Source organism: Malus domestica, chromosome 02, assembly GCF_042453785.1.
Source record: "Malus domestica chromosome 02, GDT2T_hap1".
NCBI classification, from domain to species: domain Eukaryota; kingdom Viridiplantae; phylum Streptophyta; class Magnoliopsida; order Rosales; family Rosaceae; genus Malus; species Malus domestica.
In genome coordinates, this window is record NC_091662.1 from 18,803,904 (window position 1) to 18,823,765 (window position 19,862).

Below are 19,862 nucleotides of genomic sequence, written 5' to 3' on the forward strand. Positions count from 1 at the left end.
CACTTTCCGACCGATAAGGGCATATGGGTGGACTGATAACTTTATGGCACAAGGCTTTAGGAACATGCCCATGCATACACCAACCCAGGCAATACGTCGGTCACCAATCAAAGGAAGAAGCTTAGAACAAAACTTAAAGGTAGTCAAACCACTACTTGAAAGGAACACCATTGACTAGTCAAGGTCGAGTAAGTTGCTCGGTGTGTGTTGGTTTACAAAAACATGCAATCTCGACTGAATGACTGTCACTTCACCATTGAATGGTAAGATGAACGAAAATGTTGTTAACACGCTCTTCCACGCCTTTGTTGGCTTCAATGGATTCTCAGCTTCTTGATAGTCAAGTGGAGCTTCACCTCTTGTACCCACATAAAGTAGTTTCTGATAGAAACTTCCATGTTAGTGAAATCAAACTTGTGACGGTTCGACAATACAGTGAATGGAAGGAACAAGATTGTGGTTGGTGCTATGGGAAATAAAAACATCCATAAGCATCAAAGTTAGGATATTCCGGTTCTAAGACATAGTTTGGTTGAATTGCATGAAAAACTTTGGTTTTTCTATGGGTGTATTGTTTAATGAAAACTCCGGTTTCAAAAGCATTAATTTAAAATTTTTGGTTCGATTTAGATGAACTTCTAGCAAAAAAAAAAAAGGTACGTGCAAGAACGCAAGATACAATATACAATTAGTGAAGTGATTTGGAGTTGCTTTAAGGACACAGTGTGAGTAGCTTTGGGATTACGAAAGGATGTCAACGATCTAAAAGAAAATAATAAAATATCGTATCGTAATTTATAAAAAGTGGGATGCGGGCCAAAAATATGTTTTTTGTCGGATTTATAGACTACATGTCACTAAATTAATCTAATAGGAAGGGCCCAATCAAGGGCTGGCAGTGGAAGCAAAGGAAAAATTGTCTAGGCTCATACATGAAATTAATGTTAGTTATAGGCTAGTCAATAGGAAGATGCAAAATTGGGCTTAGGCCAAAAGACAAGGCACCTCAGCAGCAGCCGGGTGGAGGTCTAAGCAAAAAGAAGAAGCCCATATGGGCTTAGGTCGAAGTGAATAGCAAGCCTAAAAGGATGCTAGTGGCTTGAGAACAAGCCCAGAAAACTAGGTATGGGGTTGGCTAGAGGAAGCTCAACGGCGCCGCCACTAGTGGTGGGATTCTCATGCGGGGAAGGTCAGGTTAAGCCTAGGTTTGAACTGGAACCTCGAAATCACAAGGTAGGGGTCCAAACCAATGAGAGATTCCACAGGAATAACTCACCAAGATTTCTATGGGAATCTCAAGTATTATTGTTGGAGACGACAATGATGTTATAGGGGACGACTGGAGGTCATTAGGGTGGTTAGAATCTGTCCTAAAATGACCAAATATAGTTGGAGATCTAAAGGTCTTGTCGGAAAATCGCACAGATTAGATAAGGTGAACATAGAGATCTAAGGGAGGAAGAAAAGACAGCCAAATCAATGTCCTTTTCTATTTGGATCTGGACAGTGGCTCGATGGCTCCCTACGTGGCTCAGCTCAACGGCTCTAGACCACGAATCAGCTCGAGCTAGGGTTTTTTTTTAATTTTCTATAAAAACCAAAATTTACTTCCATTTTATTGTTTTTCTTTGTACTCACACAATTCACTATGTTAATATTGAATAATTAAACATAATATTGCACTGAAAAATCAACAAAACAATAATTATTGCGTCCATGAACAATATGTATAATTGAGCATTTTATACAGTATAGGCAATATATAAAGCAAAAATAAATTTGGAGTTCATGCATCATGGATTGGGAAATGATGAAAGCTTGAATGTTAGTTGTAGAGATTCGTTTTCAAAATTCTTTAGTTCTCTAGCACAACAATGGTGAGTGTGGTGATACCGCATAGTAGGCCTATTTTAATGAGGGAAAAGAGAGGGAGTAAACTGGCGGCAAGGGGATGGTGAGGAGAAATTTTTAGTTATGACGGGAACACAAGTGGTATATCACGTGTTTTAATAAGAGTGATGGGAAATTTTATTTTTTAAGTTATTAATTTTTTGGCACACATATCCTACAATTTGTATAATGACACGTGGTGTCCCACTTTGTGTACTGGTCACACTGAAAATCTCTCAAGGGTGAGAGAGAGAGAAAGGCACTATGTGTCAAGTTTCTGATGCCTTGTGCCTTTATTTATATTATTTATACTAATAAGAAGAGACAAGTTGTACAATGAAATATCTTCTAGATCTCATAAGATCCTCATACATAATCTAATAAGATTTACATAATCATACTCCTAATGAAAGGACTGCAACAAGGATATATTTATATTAAAAAATGAAAAATAAATTAGTATCGAACTTTGGTTTACTAATATTTCTCTTCACTTATAAAGAGAAATCTCAAGTTCAAATATCGTGCGATTTTGATAACAAATCTTTATTTAAGGATTTTAATTGTCAACAAACTTGTGCTATACTATTTTTCAACCAATTGTTTTACTGTTACTGTGACACATCATTGAATCTGAGTTCTATGTGCATAGGAGTTCTGTAGCTCTGTAGATGGGAGGACCCAATTTGTGATGCTCAAGTCTTGTCGAAAGATTCTTATGAGAACATCAGTTGTTTTTGACATTGTGAATTGCACTTGCAGTGCTAATCTTATCTTTCCTAGACTCTCACTCGTGACATTTTCCTTCTTATTTGGGTTCTATTTATCACATAACTGAAGTGCTACATGTATCACAAAAGGTGGGGCCCCATATTTATCAAGGGTTTGAGATTCAGAGCATTGTGTCACAAAATGGTGGTTGGAATTGACATAACTTTTTATTTTGATTTCTAAGATTTAAAATAATAGAGATTTTCCTTGAGATTGTCCACTATCAATCATCTTAGTCACTATATCGCCTACTCCTTGTATTGTATGTTAATGTCGTTTTTTTTTTGTCGAATAATGTATATAATATCTTCTAAGTTGATAACATCCACCCGTTTAATTTAATTAAAATTTGCGTACACACTTAACCATTGAATTTCTCGAGCAATTTTATGGATATTTTGTTGAGCAGTAACGGTAATGCTGGCAAGCAATTTTCTTTCCAAAATCGTAGTGAACACAATGCAATTTGAGTATCTAGACATTGGGTACACAAGAACAAAAGAAGTGATGCCAGCCTGGCTTGGAGAGGAGAACTCACTCATATGCGTAGTCTGTTCAACTGCCCTGATAAGTCGCACACTGGATCAAGTATATCCATTGGTTTAGCCTGGTCAAGAAAATTAGTCTCGACACCCTTTTCCTTGAGGGAGGCTTGATATAGATCCACCAGATGTTTTGGGGTACTACAAGTACGCGTCTAATGCCCATTGCCACCACATCTATGGCAGGCTCCTTCAGAGTTCCTGAGAGTATTGTTCATGTGAGCTTTGCCTTTATGGCGATTCACATTTTTAAAGCTCGAGCCTGAATTTTGCCTTGTAACCTGGTTGTGAGACTAACCACCATGGTTCTTGCTTTTCCTGTTCCATTGACCTCGCTTGTGGCCATATCCTTGTTTATGATTATCGCCACTAGAGGATGTTGCATTCACTTCGAGGGAAGCAGCACTCACTTCTGGGAATGGTGCAGATCCAGTAGGTTGGGACTGATGATTTTTCATTAGGAGCTCATTGTTTTGTTTAGCTACCAAAAACACAGATATTAGCTGGTTGTATTTAGTGAAGCCTCGTGCTCTATACTATTATTGCAGGAGCAAATTAGAGGCAAGAAATGTGTTGAAAGTCTTTTCCAGCAAATCTTCCTCATTAATAGTATCCCCACAGAGTTTCATCTGAGATGTAATTCTGAACAATGCAGAATTGTACTTTGCCACTGACTTGAAATCCTGGATCCTTAGGTAAGTCCACTCATAGCGAGCCCTTGGAAGAATCACTGTTGTCTGGTGATTGTATTTGTTTCTCAATGCCTTCCAAATGGCTAACGGATCTTCAACCATTAAGTACTCGCTCTTTAGTCCCTCATCAAGATGGCAACGAATAAAGATCATAGCCTTCGCCAGATCTTGAGAAGATGAGTTGTTCTCTTCTCGGATGGTATCTCCAAGATTCCTTGCTTCCAGATGGATCTTGAGTACCCAAGTAAGGTAATTCTTCCCAGTAATGTCCAGGGCAGCAAAATCAAGCTTCGCCAAGTTCGCCATTTTCTTTTCTGAAAGAAAATGAGATGTGTAAGAACTTGCAATAATATGTATTATTGGAGGAATATAGTGTTAGAACTTTTGGTTCTTACAAACTTTTTTCATTTTGATCTTCAGGCTAAAATGATAAGTACTCGAAACTTCAGGCTAGAGATTTTCAAGATGAATGAAGAGGGCGATTGTACCGCACCATTCTCATTGAAATAATATAATATAAGATGGGCGATTATTCTGCACCACTCTAGTAGCAGGAAAATTTTAAATACGCATAGCAAGGTGGGCGATTATATCGCACCACCTAAAATTGCAATGAAATTAAACAGCAAGCAAATTTAAATATGCAGGGTAGGGTGGGCGACTATACCCCACCACCTAAAATTGCAGTAAAATTAGATTTGCAATTCAAGATAGGCGATGATACCGCACCATCTTAGATCGTAGTAAGATTAAATTTGCAGTTCAAGATGGGCGATTATACCGCACCATCTTGGATTGCAGTAAAATCAACATAAATAAATAATGGGTTAGTAATCAAGATCTACACCAAACAAGAAATCAAAGATGTATGTAACTGTTAGGTTGAGAACTAAAAGCAGGCATGGAGTAAACAGTTCATCGCGAGGGTATATCGTGCAGTTGAGGCAGAGGAAGAAGATGAAGAATAAAATCCTTAGAGGAAACATTTTTTCCTTTCTTTCATTCGGCGAAGAGAAATGAGAAAATGGTTAGGTTTTAGGGACTCGTGCTGATAACGTGTTATAAATATGTAAAAGTTAGAGAGATAACCTTTATTGGTGACACGAACGAAGCATGAGTAATATATCAAACTGAAGCTATAGCACAAGTGGATGAAAAATAAAAGAGGGAGGAATAGCTACTGAAGTTATTAATCTTTCCTTTCTTCTCAGTATATCACACTGTCCTTTAACAGCAGTCGAAGCGCTCTATTTATAGAGCAACTCTGTATTATTACAGTTTGAAATTTACAATACATCTTTTGAAAAATGATCTCCTTCATTTCCAAAGTCCACATCTCAACACTGCCAATATTGAAAATCCAATCTGTGTGTTTTCAATATCATTGTGGGCATTCACTAACCCACCAGCATTTTCAACAATATATGCATAGATACATATATGTATACATGTGTGAAAAGTTGTCATTCACAAGATTTTTAATCGTTTATCGATATCTATCAATCAATTGTTCACAACCATTTATGCACGTCTAGCTAATAATACATGTCTGAATGTAATTTTGAATAACCCTAATGAGAGAGGTATTAAAGGCTTTCTTACTAAGGCAATTTCGTGACGACAAATATTTTACGCTGATACCAAATGATATTTTTTGATATACAACTTGTTCTTGCCGGTGCAACTTTATTTTCAATGTGGGATATTGGAATCCTATAACACATACGTCTCATAGTAACAAAATGTACAAAATCTTTAGAAATGGATCTCATATGCATTAGTGAACAATTAACATTTTCTTGGCAAAAACGAAATTAAAGTAAGCAGTACCATTTATGTGCCAATTAAGATTAACAATTTTAACAATTTGGATTAGTCCAATGGCTTGTCACACAACTAAAAGTTCTTCCCTTTTGAGAATTTAATTAATTTCTTTATGGGGTGTCACAGGATTGGACAAAGTAGCTAATAATTCAACAGAATTGGCAACAAAATTTTACCACAAAGGGTGTGCTAATAGGAAAAGGGTTAAAAAAAGGGTAAATTAAAACAAAATTGTCGTTCAATACTATGGTCTGTTGATATTCTTCTTCACATGTAAATAAGAGGTCTTAGGTTCGAATCTCATGGATGGCAAATTTGATACCAAATTAGATTGTTCATTATGTGATTTAATTGAACTCTTCCTCATCTTAGTGTAAAATATATCTCATACTAAAAAAAAATATTAAAACAAAATTATACAAAGTGGGCACATGATGCTTTAAAAAGGTGGCCCACGCCCATCCAATGGTCTAATATTCCAAGAAGTGGTGGTGGAAGTGGTGGTTAGGGTTTGCCATTCTGGGAAAGTTTTGATAGCTGTTTGTGTTGCTCTTCAATTCACATTTCCAAGTTTGTGCTATGGCCATTGCCACTCCATCAACTGAACTTTCAAGCCCTATCACCAATTGTCCCGTCTCTGTTTGCTTCTAATGAAGAGGTAATAAAAAGTACACAGTGAATGGGACTCCCTTGGAATTCAATTTTGTCTCTTTTTTCCAAAAACAAATTTCACTTAGGTTCTTTTTGTCGAAACGTTCACTTGATCAGCTCGTGACCTAAATAAATAGACGAGTTCTTAACTTTTTAATCTCAGCGTTGGACATCAATTTAAAATGTGGGTGACCATGAATGTTGAATCACCTAGTGGTCATAATTTCTTAAGTACTTTTGGGTCGATAGACCACCATCTTTGTTAGTAAGAATTCTGAACAAGGATGGGTTACCATGTTCTCCATCTTAAGCTAAGGGTGTTGTGAGAGAAGGGTTATCGTCTATGTCAACAGTGGCAGCGTCTACTTGTTTTCCCTTCTTTCATGTTTTCAGTGTTGATGAATGTAAACTTTCACCGGCTTTCTTTGCACCCAGTTTTCTGGTAATGAAATTTCCAATTCCTTCTCCCAAAAAAAAAAAAAAAAAACTAAGAGAACGTGACTCTTTTTTCTAATATATGTGATGGACAATGGACATATATATAAAGGGTGGTTTTAGAGAGTGATAGTAATAAGCAATGTTGTGTGGCACTATCTTTATCTTTGGTAGGTTGAAATGTAAAGAAAGCTTTAATTATGATGCGGTGATGGCAGCTGAAATTGGTACCTATTTGATATTTATGATTTTAGAATATGATGGTTTGTCCTGAAAATTTGTGGAAGATGAATAAGTAAAAATAGTGTGTCATTGTCATGGTATTTACCCTCACACACGTAACACAACCTTTTTCCTTCACTCCGTCAAGAAAGTCAATTCAAGCCTGAAATATGTTTTCAATGGCCTACATGCATTATTGGTATTTCCTTCTCTCATGCACCTCTTTTCATTTACATTTTTACTTTTATTTTCTTTTTCATTTTTTTTTTTGTCAAACGGTGTAAGAGCCCAACTCATTTCCACTACAATGATAAAGGGTCACTTGCATTTTCTTTTCCATATATCAATACAACCATATATGTGACGTTATATGTGGGAATTGGATAAAGATATAAACATATTACAAGCGCTATATCTAGTTACCAGAGGAGATTTTTAAGCCAAGGTGACACACAAAAATATGCCCTGATTCTATATAAGAAAAATTATTTGTTTTCACACGTAAAATTTCGATAAAATTACACTTATAAAAACACTTTAAGCTTAATAAATTAGAAACACAGAAAACCAATTTATTTAGTATTAAGAGAAAGGAACAAAAAAAACCTTAGCTTACAAATAGATAGATGATGGGTCTTGTTTCCCTTCTATCTAAAATTATGACATGCTTTTATAAAAATCTTGAGGTGTTTTTTCTTATTTACTAACCTTGTCAATATACGATTTGAAAAATAATCATATTTTCAAGTCTATAATTGATATGTATAATATCTTTGTTCTTCCTCAAACCCTAACGCTGTCTCTTACACTTAGCAGCAGCCATGCTTCCCAATGGAACCTCTCATTGTTCACATTTTTTTTGTTTGAACAAATAATATTATCTACACTAAGAAGAGAGGGTAGGCTTAGCCTCACAATAGGCTACAAATAATGTGGTTCAAATTTTCTTTTGACGAGAATCGAACCTAAAACCAATCACTTACAAGTAAAGAGGAATACCACTAAATCATAGTACTAATAAAATTTCTTTCGTAATTTTTTTGAAATTCATAAGCCGGGTAAATTTTGCATCAAAATCGTTCTCCAGTCCTACCACAAATTGATTTTGTGACGCATGGCTTAATAGCTGCTGCCCAGGCGGAAGTTAAAGAGACAACAAAAGGGTTGAGTGTAGATAGGGTGTCGAAGACCAAATTTCTAATTTATTGTTTTATTAATTATTTGTACTTTCATGAGGGTATATGTGGTAAACAAAAGTATATATTTTCTTAGCACTAACTATTTAGTACATTAAGTGTCAAACCCGAAACCTTATTGTTAATAGTAAGCAGTGAGAACCGTCGTTTCTGATTAAAGTTGATGATGATTTTAATCAAATTTTTAAAATTTACACCCTTATGAAAACATATATGAATGTACCACCCTAATAATTTTTGTACCCCTATTTTAATGTCCTTCAAACTTGTAATTGAATACACCACCTAAATACGATTGAGGGGTCATATATTAGCCTAACAAGTAACTTGATAAATCACATAAATCTGCAATCCCTTGTCTTCAAATCTCATCACTTCAAGAACTTCGAAGTACATAGTCCAAACACTTTTCCCATATTAGAAGAAGTCTAATATTCCAATCTCTATCTTTCATTTGACTCAAACAAATTTTTTAAAGTCATTCAGTACTACAGTCTAGTGATATTTCTTTTCATTTATAAGTAGGAGGCTTTAAGTTCAACATTAAAGATGAGTTTGAACCATATTATTGCCAGCATATTGTGAGGCTAAGTCAACCCCCTCCTCCTTAGTGTAGATAATATCGTTTATTAAAAAAAAAAATTTATAAAGAAAGAGAAAAATTTATCAATCGTAGGCCCATAATGGATCACTGTCGTTGGACCTTCTTTAAAGCCCAGGTTCGGAGTCCACAACCTTCGACAGCCCACAAACAGAGACAAATTTAACAAAGAAGACAGACTCCAAACAAAAAAAACAGCAGCAGAGAAGAAAAAGCTCTGAGAAAAAGAAGAATCGAGAGAGTGGAGGAGATGGCTGAAGGTCCAAGGAGAGCATTGCCTCCACCGGGAAGAGGCCCTCGATTCGGCCCCGTTGATCGCGAAAAGGTCCCCTCCCACTCTCTTTTCATCTCCGGGGGTTTCAATTTTGTTTTTGCTGATTTATTTTTTTTGTTATTTTGATGGGTTTTTCTTGTTGGTGCTCATTGAATTCGCAGACTTGTCCCTTATTGCTTCGAGTATTCACGAAGGTATGTAATCCATTATCATATATGAACTGGGTTTGTGTTGATTTTCCCATTAAAGTTTAAACTTTTTGTGTTTAAAGGGATGAAAACCGAGAATTTTGATTTGATAAGTGTGAAAGGTGATATATATTTCTGTAGTTCTACCCTCGAGCGAGACCGAAAAAGCAGTTAAGTTCAATAACTTTGTAGCTCTAGCACTCCTATTTAGAGTTTAGATCTCTGTTTCTAGAAAATTTAAGTTTTATTTGTGATGGGTGCTTAGGATCCTGTTTATTAATCAGAAGGGGAGTGTCCTCCATGTCCTTCCATATGCAGAATGTCGGGTATCATGTTATTATGTGGTATGCTTCTCTTGGTTTTATGTGCAACTACAAAAAGAAAGATTTCTTCACGAAGTTGTGTCTCATCTTATGTGTTAGTGTACTAGCATTTTTGTTGCATGATTTTGTGGAGTTCCCATGAGTTCTTACATTATAGTTGGATCTTTGTCGGTTAAATAGGGTTGTGAATATTCTATGTTGTTCGTGTTTATTCCACTTCGAGCACCATTCTCTTGTTTGTACATGCATACCATACATATCATGTATGTCATAACTTTTCCAATTCTCAACAGCCTTTATCAAGGCATTGTCTTTTTGACGCTACACAAGATAGAGATGGGAACAAATTTTTATAACCTGAAACTGAAAGAAACAATTATGTGAAAGCAGCTTATCATTGTTTTCAATAGAAAAAAAACGTGTAGCTTGGATTACTACAGTACATAGGGTGGATTCTTTGTTAGGTGTTATCCTGGCTTGAGGACCGTCTCTGGTTATTGAAAATCATGTTTTCGGTTGTTTTCTGGACAGAAAATGTCATACAACGGAGTTCTCATTTTGATCACTTTTCTTATTGAATGTTTCTGTAGACTGGAAGTCATCATACCAATGCAGATTTTGCAGTGAGAGGAAAGGAGCCCAAGGATGAAGTTCAAATTTATACATGGAAGGATGCTACTCTCCGTGAGTTAACCGATCTGGTTGGAACTCTCCCTCTCTCTCTCTCTGTCTCTGTGTGTGTGTGTGTGTGTGTGTGTCTCTCTCTCTCTCTCTCTCTTGTGTGTATGTCATTGCAGATGTACATGCTTTGCATGTCTTTTTTACACATGCATCATGTTTTTGCACATTATAGTTGCATGTACGAGGATGTTTTTGACAATATCATTCATGGAAGCTCTTCTTTATTTTCACAATTTTGGTGGTAGTAAATTAGTAATTGGCTGTGCTGCTTTTCAGGTCAAAGAGGTTGCTCCTGCAGCTAGAAGGAGGAATGCAAGACTTTCTTTTGCTTTCGTATATCCTGATAAACATGGCCATTTCGTAGTCAGAGAGGTTTGTTTCTCTCTTTCTCTCTCTACATACATACATATATTCATATATATAGAGAGAATTAATGCTTATCAGTTATATGTCCTTCACTTACTATCAAAAAAAGGCTATCCGTCCTCAAATGAGGGCCTATACGAATGGTTGAGATGTCTAACCCACTATGTACCTGAGTCATCTCTGTCAATTTGATGGAGTAACAAGTATTGTTTGGTCACCATGAGAGAGGGATTTTTTGTTTGTTTTAGAACTATGGGGCGGGATACTAGGGCCACTTAAAACTTCCTCAAATTCCTTGTTGCTTCAGAATCTTCAGCACCTAGGATAGCATTATATGATTCGTTTTTGGGAGCCATCTACTAGATTATGACATTTTTCTACAAAGAGTGATAAATTTTGTTTCTGTTCCTTTTTTATTTGCTAATCAATTAAGGACCGTGATGAAAGAGGCCTAAACATAGGAGAAACCCTTGAAATACCTCGGAGACTGACGTGTCTAGATATAGATTAGTGAAGTTAACTTGGAAACAGTTTTAATGTTATAACTCAGTCAGCCATGCCCACCACTTGAGAGTTTGGTTGGCCTTTTGAGGCTCTAATAACATGTGGTTAACTTGGTATTTTCAATTTTGATTAGTTTAATATGTCTCGTGCAACTCTAAGGGCACAAACGTATTATATATTTTTAATCATATAAGTAATGCTAGATTGGATTCATTCCCAAACTTCCTGTGTGTATGCACGGAAGAGTTATGTCTTCTATCCTGACTCTCTTCGGAATCTTGTCCAAGTCATTTTTTTGACTTGACGTATCTTCTCTGTAAATTCTGCATGGATTTTAAATTCTCTTTGATCTTGGTCTGGCTTGTTTTCCAGTATTCTTTTGGTTCTCTTTGATGAATCAATTCTTTTGTCAGATAAAGATCATCAAGAAAAATAATACTAACTTGGTGGGGTTTGAAATTGTGAGTTTTCATTTTGATTAGTTCAGTAAGATGCTTTCAGAGATTTAAAATATGGGTTTAGGCGCAAGGACCAAGTTCCTTATGATATGCCAATCTGAATTCAAACCTTACAGCAGGTTTTGTTGGTTGATACCTTGCATCTAAGATCTAGTCAACATAACTAGTCTTTACAGTAAATGTAGTTGCACGTATCTCTGTGCGCTGATGAGCAAATTAGCTGCATTCTTACTTCTTATTGTGGATTCTCCATTGCTCTGTGAAGGTGGGGAAGACATTGTCTAATGGAAATGGAAAATTAGACGATGGCAAAGTTTTGGCTGAACTTGGCTTTCAGGTAACGAAATGCCCCTTTTTGTGCCTTATATTTCTGATGACGTCTCCCATTTGTGACATATGTTATTTGATATGCAGATTGGAGATTACTTGGATGTGGCGATTATGTAGAGAAGCCTAGGCAAGCACGCTCTCGTAGGACAGGAGTCTAACCATGGATATCATCGAAGCCAAGGCAACCGAGCTCTTAACGCCATGGTCTCGCTACCGAGAGGCCATGAAGATTCCATGGTAGCAAGTATTTGATTCGATATGTATTTCTTTGGAAATTCATCCGCTTAGATTTTATGTAAGAACTTTTTTGTTTAATGTAAATGGATATGAGATGAGGAAGAAGATTTTAACACTAGAGTGGAGTGGAATGGAGGCCTGCACTGCATTGTGCTATGACCATAACTGCGTTGATTTTAAATTCGTAGCTATGTTTTTTTTATACTAGTTAACTAGGGAGGGGTTTTGAATTTGAGAGTTTTTTCAATATTGAGACGTGGAGTAGGTGGATGTAAGAAGTCATTTATCTTTTAATGACGGTGACGTTATTTCATCGGAAGATACAAACATCTGTAGATTGTCTCTTCCGATAAAATAAAAATCTAAAGATTGTCTCCAGAAATTATTTAGGCATCTAGTCGTTCATCTTTTAATGACGGTTTTTTTGTGAGAAGATACAAACATCTAAAGATTGTCTCTTCTGATAAAATAAAGTTCTAAAGATTGTCTCCAGAAATTATTTAGGCATCTGGATGAATGAAAAAATTGACGGCTGTTCATGTGGTTTTGTTACCATAGTTATCTACAGATATTTGTAGATAATGAATAGTTTAGTTACAATTTTTAGATGGTAAAATGATGTCACGTCATTATTAATGGAGCTTGAGCCAAGTATAATTTCTTTTATCTTGGATCTGCCGGACCAAACATATTCATCTGACCAACACACGCAATAAAATTCCACAAACGTTGGATTCTAGAAGGGAAAATGATTATCACATATCTTTCTTAATTCTACATATTTAATATTGTCTGCTGTTTGGTTTGATTTGATTCCAACTAGATGATAAAAAATGAAGAAAGTTGTGTATATCATTTCCAAGTTGCAAAAATGGGAGGAGATTCCGAGTTGCTTACTGGTGCTTTTAATGGAAGCATTTTGCTTCCCTGGAAGTTGAAGATCTTGGTGGCTAACATTCAGAAATCGGCTCGTCGATTTTTTAGACTTTTTCGCCGTCTTTCATGAAACAAACTTTGTCGTGGATTTTTCTTCCAAAATATATAAGTTGTACAAGGAAATAACCCTTCAGATCCTAATATTCGTACTTTTTTTTATGAATCTTGTAAACACGAAAATTCTGTAACGAATGAAACGAGAACATGTGTACAAAGTAGACTTGTATTGATTTGAATAGGTTACAATCTCTGTTTACAACTTTTCCTCTTATTCAATCTTCAAATTTGATGTAGATGGTTGATTGTTGATCCAAGGGTCACGATGACTTGATCTCGGACAAATGATTGAACGATTGCTTCAAGTTTTGAGCTTGAAAACAACACGTAGACGGTCTTTTCTTTAAAGATGCGGCAAAGATGATGTTGATGTAGGATTTTGTTGATTCAAGGGTCTTGGCGACTTGATCTTGAATCGAACGTCGTTACAAGTTTACGAGCTTACAACAAAGTCTTGAAGGAATCGACATGAATGTTTGTTGATTCTTCAAGAGGAGTGCTTCAGCTTTGGTCGAGAGAAAGCTTCGACTTTGATTGAATGTTCTTCGAAAAGAGTTTTGGCAACGTATTAGTCTTCAAAGGTTTAGCAGAGGTTCTTCTGAATGCAAGAATTTCGACCCTTATGCTTGTGGGAAGACCTTGTATTTATAGACTTCTCAAGGCTTGCCTTTGGGTGGATTTGGCTTTCATTTATGTCCTAATTCATGAGGCCTTGTTGCCTATTGTGTGAGCAATCTTCAATCTTGCTTTTTTTTTTTTATGAAGATGCCTTAACTTTCTTTCCGGTTTTGAGAGCATTTTGAACCCATGCCAAATTTAAGAGGGATTCTCCCTTGTTTGCCAAGTTTTTTGGAAGATTTTATATTTCCTTTGCTTGATTTGTGTCACATGTCATTGATGACTTGTCCATTTGTGATGAATCATATGTCATGTGGAGCTTTGTGATACATCATTTGTATGCAACGAAATTTACATGTCTACGAATGCCCCCACTTTAAGGCGCATTGTCGGCATGTGCTTGTCACATGTAGGAAACGTGTATTGAAGTCCTACAATGTGAATGTTCTAACTCAAGGGTCGTTGAGACTTGATCTTGAATTAGCTTGCTTCTTCAAGGGCTGTAGAGGCTTGATTTTAAACGAAACATTTCTTCAAGGGTCGTTAAGGCGTATTTCTTGAATTGAGATGATGAATTTCGTCAAGAGTCATTGAGGCGTATTTCTTGGATGAAACATTTCTTCAAGGGCCGTAGAGACTTGATCTTGAATTGAGATGATGAATTTCGTCAAGGGTCGTTGATGCATATTTCTTGGACGAAACATTTCTTCAATGGACATTGGGGCTTGATCTTAAATGAAATCAATTTTTTCTTCAAGGGCTGTAGAGGCTTGATCTTGAGTGAAATGAAAGTGGTTTATTCAAGGGTCGTAGAGGCTTGATCTTGAAAAAATTTTGAAAATGGATAAATCGGCACATACTTATTGTGCGTATTTGATTTTCCATAATATTTAACAAGATACATTTGGTGCATTTTGAATTTTTCCTTGTGGGTGTAGGAAAAGTGTTTTCCTTCCTTCGATAGGAATCCCCTTCAATTTTGGTAACGAGGGTGACTTCCTTCAAAGTGTTGGAAAACTTCGGTGATTTCCTTCAAGGTTTTGGAAGGATTTAATGCTTGTCCTTAGGTAAGTAGGATGTGCATTTTATCTTTCCTTCTTTCTTCCCCATGGTAAGGAGGAATTTTTTTTGTTTCCTCTTTTCTTTTTCCCGTGGCAAGGAAGGAGATATTTTGATTTCCATGGCAAGGACAATTTTCTTTCCTTTTATTTTTTTAATTTCCCACTTTTTTATGATTTCCTATAAGGAGGGATTTTTTTTTGTTTTTGTTTTTTGTTTTGGGAAACATGTCATCTGAATTGCACGCCCAATTTGAGGTTGATTTCTCTTCGAGCAAATTCTGTAAAAATATGAGAAACGTAGCTTTATTTCTTATCTTTTCAGGCATATATTGCATGCCACTAAGCAAAATCAGGAAACCCTTCAACTTTGCATTTTCCTATAGCTACACAATCCTGACGGGAAAACAACTTCTGTGAGAACAACTTTGAAAACTGGAACGTTTGGCTTTAGGGAAAATTATGAAATTTGGATACAATGATCCTCAGCCACTTAGCTTCCTTCTCCAATTGGTCTTGCATCAAAACTCCTTCGGAAAGTTGAATTATCACCAAAAACATCTTGCTTGCGTAGATTGGCAGAAACTTGCCATTTTTTGCTTGGAATTTGCTTCCTTCTTTTGGTTGGAATGTGCTTCCTTGTTTTATTTTTCTTTTGCTATTTGGGTATCTATTTTCCTTCTAGCATGAGGAAGCAATTGACCCTTATTTATAGGACCAGTAGGTGTGTTTTTTTATTTCACACACACAATTCCTTGATGTGGGCTTGCTTGGAGCTTGTTGCAGTGCGTCATTGTTTACCACATGGTGTTGTGCAAAAGACTGCAGCGTGTTTATGTTGTGTAATGTTTTTTGGTCACAATATTCCCTTGGTAATGACGTTGTCTTGCGCATTTGTTGTTGCTGTTGCCGTGTGCATTGTTGCTGCTCTTTATCATACCCCTTGTTGCTGTTTATGTGAGTTATAGCTGCTTAAAGCTTGTTGCAGTGAGTCACTTTTACCGTGTGGGGTTGTACAAAAGACTGCAGCGAGTTTATGCTGTGTAGTGCCTTTTGGTCATAGCTTTTCTTGGTGGTGACATTGTCGTGCAGTGCAAGAAACTGCTTGTGTAATCGTTGCGGGGTTGTGTAGTGCGATTATGTGGCATTTTGGTTTCTTTGCTATTGTAGCGCACTTTGAATGACCATCATGTAGCTGCCATCTTCATTGTGCAGTGCAAGAAACTGCTTGCGTAATCACTACAGGGTTGTGTAGTGCGATTACGTGGCGATTTGGTTTTCTTTACTACTGTAGAGTGCTTTGAATGACCGTCTTGTAACTGTTCTCTTTGCTGTGTTTGATCAAGCTTCGTGGCTGATTTCTTTTTGTTGTTGTGACTTTGTCATTGTCATTCTTTAACATTCACGAGGTTTGTCTCGCATGTCTTTTTCTTTAGTGAAACGATTTTTTTTTTCTTTACCTCCCCACTTTTGTGCTTAGGTTGCTTTGCTTATTTTGTTGCAGCCATGGTATTTTTCAAGTGCTTTAAGAATAATACCATTACTATTCTCACAAAGGAAGGTTATTCGCAAGATAAGGGGACAAGGTTGAAGCTTTGCGCTCCATTGACTGGCCCTAAGGCGCTTGTTCTTCTTGCAAAAGACAACTCGATCCACATCAAGTCATGGTCTTCTGAAGTGTCTTGGGAGGTGACAGATTTCAGTCAATCAACTACGAAGAAGAAGGCGTGTACATTGAAGATTCTTATCTTAAATCCTTTGCACCATGCTCGTGACAGTTCACTGGTTTCATTTGAGCTTCTTGGCAATTGCATCCGTAGCGGAGCTGTGACTTGAAATAGTACTTTGCCAACTACTGAAGAAGCCGTGTTTGTTTTTGCTCATTTTGTAATATGACTTTGTAGCCGAATTCTTCTTGCAAAGAAATAAAGTATTCACATTCTTGAATTTGCTCTTTATTCTTCAAAGTGTTTGTGTTTTTGTTGATGATGTGATGTACTTGAAGTTTTTTTAAGTTTCAAGTTGCCTACGTACCCTCGGTTGAGGAGGGATCAAGTCATGATGTAGTTCAAGGGAGTGATAGGTTTTGGCGATTTTGATGGTGATTTTTTATTTTTGTTTTGTTTTGCCGTACACAGTTTATGCTCTTGCGGGCCAAGAGCGTTGAGTGTCACATTTTAAGCTCATTCAAATAAGGAGCATTGTGCCGTGTGCAGTTTAGGCTCGTACAGGCAATGAGCATTGCTTGTTTTGTTTTAAGCGTAGTAACGTTTCAAGAATCAATCGTTGATGAGTTCGATCTATAAGTCGTCATTTGCCATAATTAGGTAGGCACCATTGGTGTAGACCTCTTGTATTACGTAAGGTCCATCCTACTTTGATGTGAACTTGCTTTTTGTTTTGTGAGTTGTGATGATAGGGCTTCGTAATGCCAAGACAAAATCTCCAGTTTCGAAAGACGTTGGGTGAACCTTCTTGTTGAATGCCTTGGATAGCCGTGCTTGGTAGCATTCCAAATGTTGTTGAGCTTCGAGCCTCCTGTCGTCGAGTGCTTCCAACTCTTAAAGTCATAGCTTTGCATTTTCCTCTTCAGTTAAGCCTTCTTGTATAGTCATCCTTAGTGAGGGGATTTGACTTTCGAGTGGCAGAATAACCTTCACGCTGTATACGAGAGAATAAGGCGTAGCTTGGGTAGGAGTCCTATGTGTCGTCCTATATGCCCAAAGTGCTTTGCTTATTGTTTTATGCCGGTTTCTCTTTGTTCGGATGATCACCTTCTTCAGGAGGTTGCACAACATTTTATTGAATGCTTCTGCAAGACCATTGGCTGGAGCATGATACATAGAAGACTTATACTGCTTGAATTTGTATTTCTCACAGAGCTTGTCCATGATTTGGTTGGAGAACTATTTTCCATTGTCAGTGATGATACAGCGAGGCATACCATTGTTGGAAGTATGCCCACAAAGCCACTCATTTGATGTAATAGCTTTTGGAATACTTATTGTATTAAACGTTTATATGTTTAATGAAGGGCAAAGCTTATTGTTAATCACTATTTATTGTATCATGTGTTTAAGCAATAAGGGAATCCAAGGAATGTATTTGATCTAAGAGATAAGTGATCTAAGTGAGTTAGATTATCGAGACCTTTCTCTTATGTTCATTCCTAAAACATTCCTAGCCATAGGATTGCCAATTGGGCATTGACAATCCGCTAAGGTTAGTATGTGTTATGTTGACTCAAGCGTGAGTATGACTAGTTTCAAGTCATTTAGTGTTGGACACTAAGACAAACACATAGGTGCTCGAAAGAGTAATCGAGTACACTGAACAATGATCAAAAGAGAGTTCGAACATACATGTCATGTAAGAACTCGATAGTTGCAATATGCAAAGTAGTCCTTTGACCTGAGGCATCATAGATGTCTAATGGTTAGGTCATTGATCTTTGATCATGTCAAAGGCATTCCATTGGAGTGTCCACGGCATTGTTGGGGTCAAGCTATCTAGTCATGTAGGCATATGAATGTACAACAAGGGATCTCTAACCTTCCATGGTGGAAGGAGAATACTCTAAGATATGATTCGAGAGTCTTTGGCCAAAGCATATGAATATAACTTAGGAAGTTTGTTCCAAATCATATTCAATTGAATCATATAGAGAAGTATCACATTGGATAGTAGACATGAAACAAACTATCATTCAAACAATGTGATTAAGAGTATTGTATTAGAGAAGGACCGTATTGCATTGTAATTGTAACTGGATAGGTTCTCCAACCACTTCTACTTAGCTTGGGTAACCATGACATACTGCTAGGTGTCACTCATGGTTTGTGGAAGCCTTAATGATTAGCAAACACTAATTTTAAGGGAGAATTGAAATGTGGTTTCAATTCACAATCGATCGTTAAGAGTAACAATCGCCCACTACTTCGCTAATTGGAACCTAATGGATCGTACATCGAGTAAGGGCAATAGTGAAGAAATTAAATGAAATGGATATGCAATTAAATGGTTTAATTGAAGAATGGTCAAAGATTAATTAAATTAGTTAATTAATTTTACGAAAGGTTCGTATTGGGCTTTTAAGTTGGTTTTGGGTTTCGGGGCCCAAAAGCGTTTTGGTCCACAAGGCCCATTATGTTTAAGTTGTATGACAACTAAAACAAAATGGGCAAATTAGCCCAATAACAAGGTAAGGCCGGCCATTAGGGTGAATGGAGCAAACTTGGATTAATTACAAGTTTGCCACTCACTTGTAATGAAGTATAAAAGCAACTTTATAGCTTTATTTTCATTAGGGGTTTTCTTTGAGGCAAAGAGGTGAAACATTTTCTCTCTTTCTCTCTACAAAGAGGCCGGCCACTTAGAGGAGATTTAGCTAGCAATCTTTTCTTCTCTAAGTCATCCATTTCATCTTCACACCTCACCCTTGGTGTGGAGACTTAGAGACACCAAACCTTTGGTGTTTTGGAGATCCTTTCCTCACATCCTCAAGGAGCAAAGGAGCACTAAAAGGGGAAAATCACAAGCAAGATTCAAGTAGCTTGGAGGTGACTTGAAGGCCCTCCACTTGGGTGAATCCCTTGTGTAAACAAGGATGAGCTTCAAGGGTAAAGAAACTCTAAATCTTTACTTCTCTTTAATGTTGTTAAAGAGTCTTTTGGTTCACCATATACTAGGCTTTGAAAGTCATGGGTTTTATGAATTGTTTTTTAATGCATGCCTACTTTAAAGTGTTAATAGTTTGCATATGTATTCAAATGTTCTTACATGTTCTTAGCTAGGACAAAATTTTTCCTTCAACCATATCGGTGGATGATATGCTCCTTAATGAAACGAACGACGGTTTCCTTCTTGACTTCCTTTAAAGGTACGACTTTAGCCTACTTGGAAAAGTAATCTGTTACGGCTAGGATGTAGGCTTTTCTTGCAAATGACTTTGGTGTGATTGGTCATACGACGTCCAATCCCAATGAATCAAATGGCCATGAAGTAACCG

At 36.8% G+C, this 19,862-nt stretch overlaps 2 protein-coding genes across 2 annotated transcripts; one reads left to right on the plus strand and one right to left on the minus strand.

Moving 5' to 3' along the window:
- Positions 1–3,742: 3,742 nt before the first annotated feature.
- On the minus strand, positions 3,743–4,201 carry LOC139191368 (uncharacterized). Its single transcript, XM_070812153.1, has one exon. It carries the CDS (start codon positions 4,199–4,201, stop codon positions 3,743–3,745), a length of 459 nt encoding a protein of 152 aa, XP_070668254.1.
- A 4,772-nt stretch (positions 4,202–8,973) lies between these two features.
- Positions 8,974–12,300, plus strand: LOC103407208 (histone deacetylase complex subunit SAP18). The gene is made up of 6 exons (XM_029092884.2): positions 8,974–9,149; positions 9,260–9,292; positions 10,200–10,310; positions 10,567–10,662; positions 11,884–11,955; positions 12,033–12,300. The coding sequence occupies exons 1-6, from the start codon at positions 9,075–9,077 to the stop codon at positions 12,063–12,065; spliced, it is 420 nt and encodes a 139-aa protein (XP_028948717.1). The 5' UTR covers positions 8,974–9,074; the 3' UTR covers positions 12,066–12,300.
- The last annotated feature ends 7,562 nt before the right edge of the window (positions 12,301–19,862 follow it).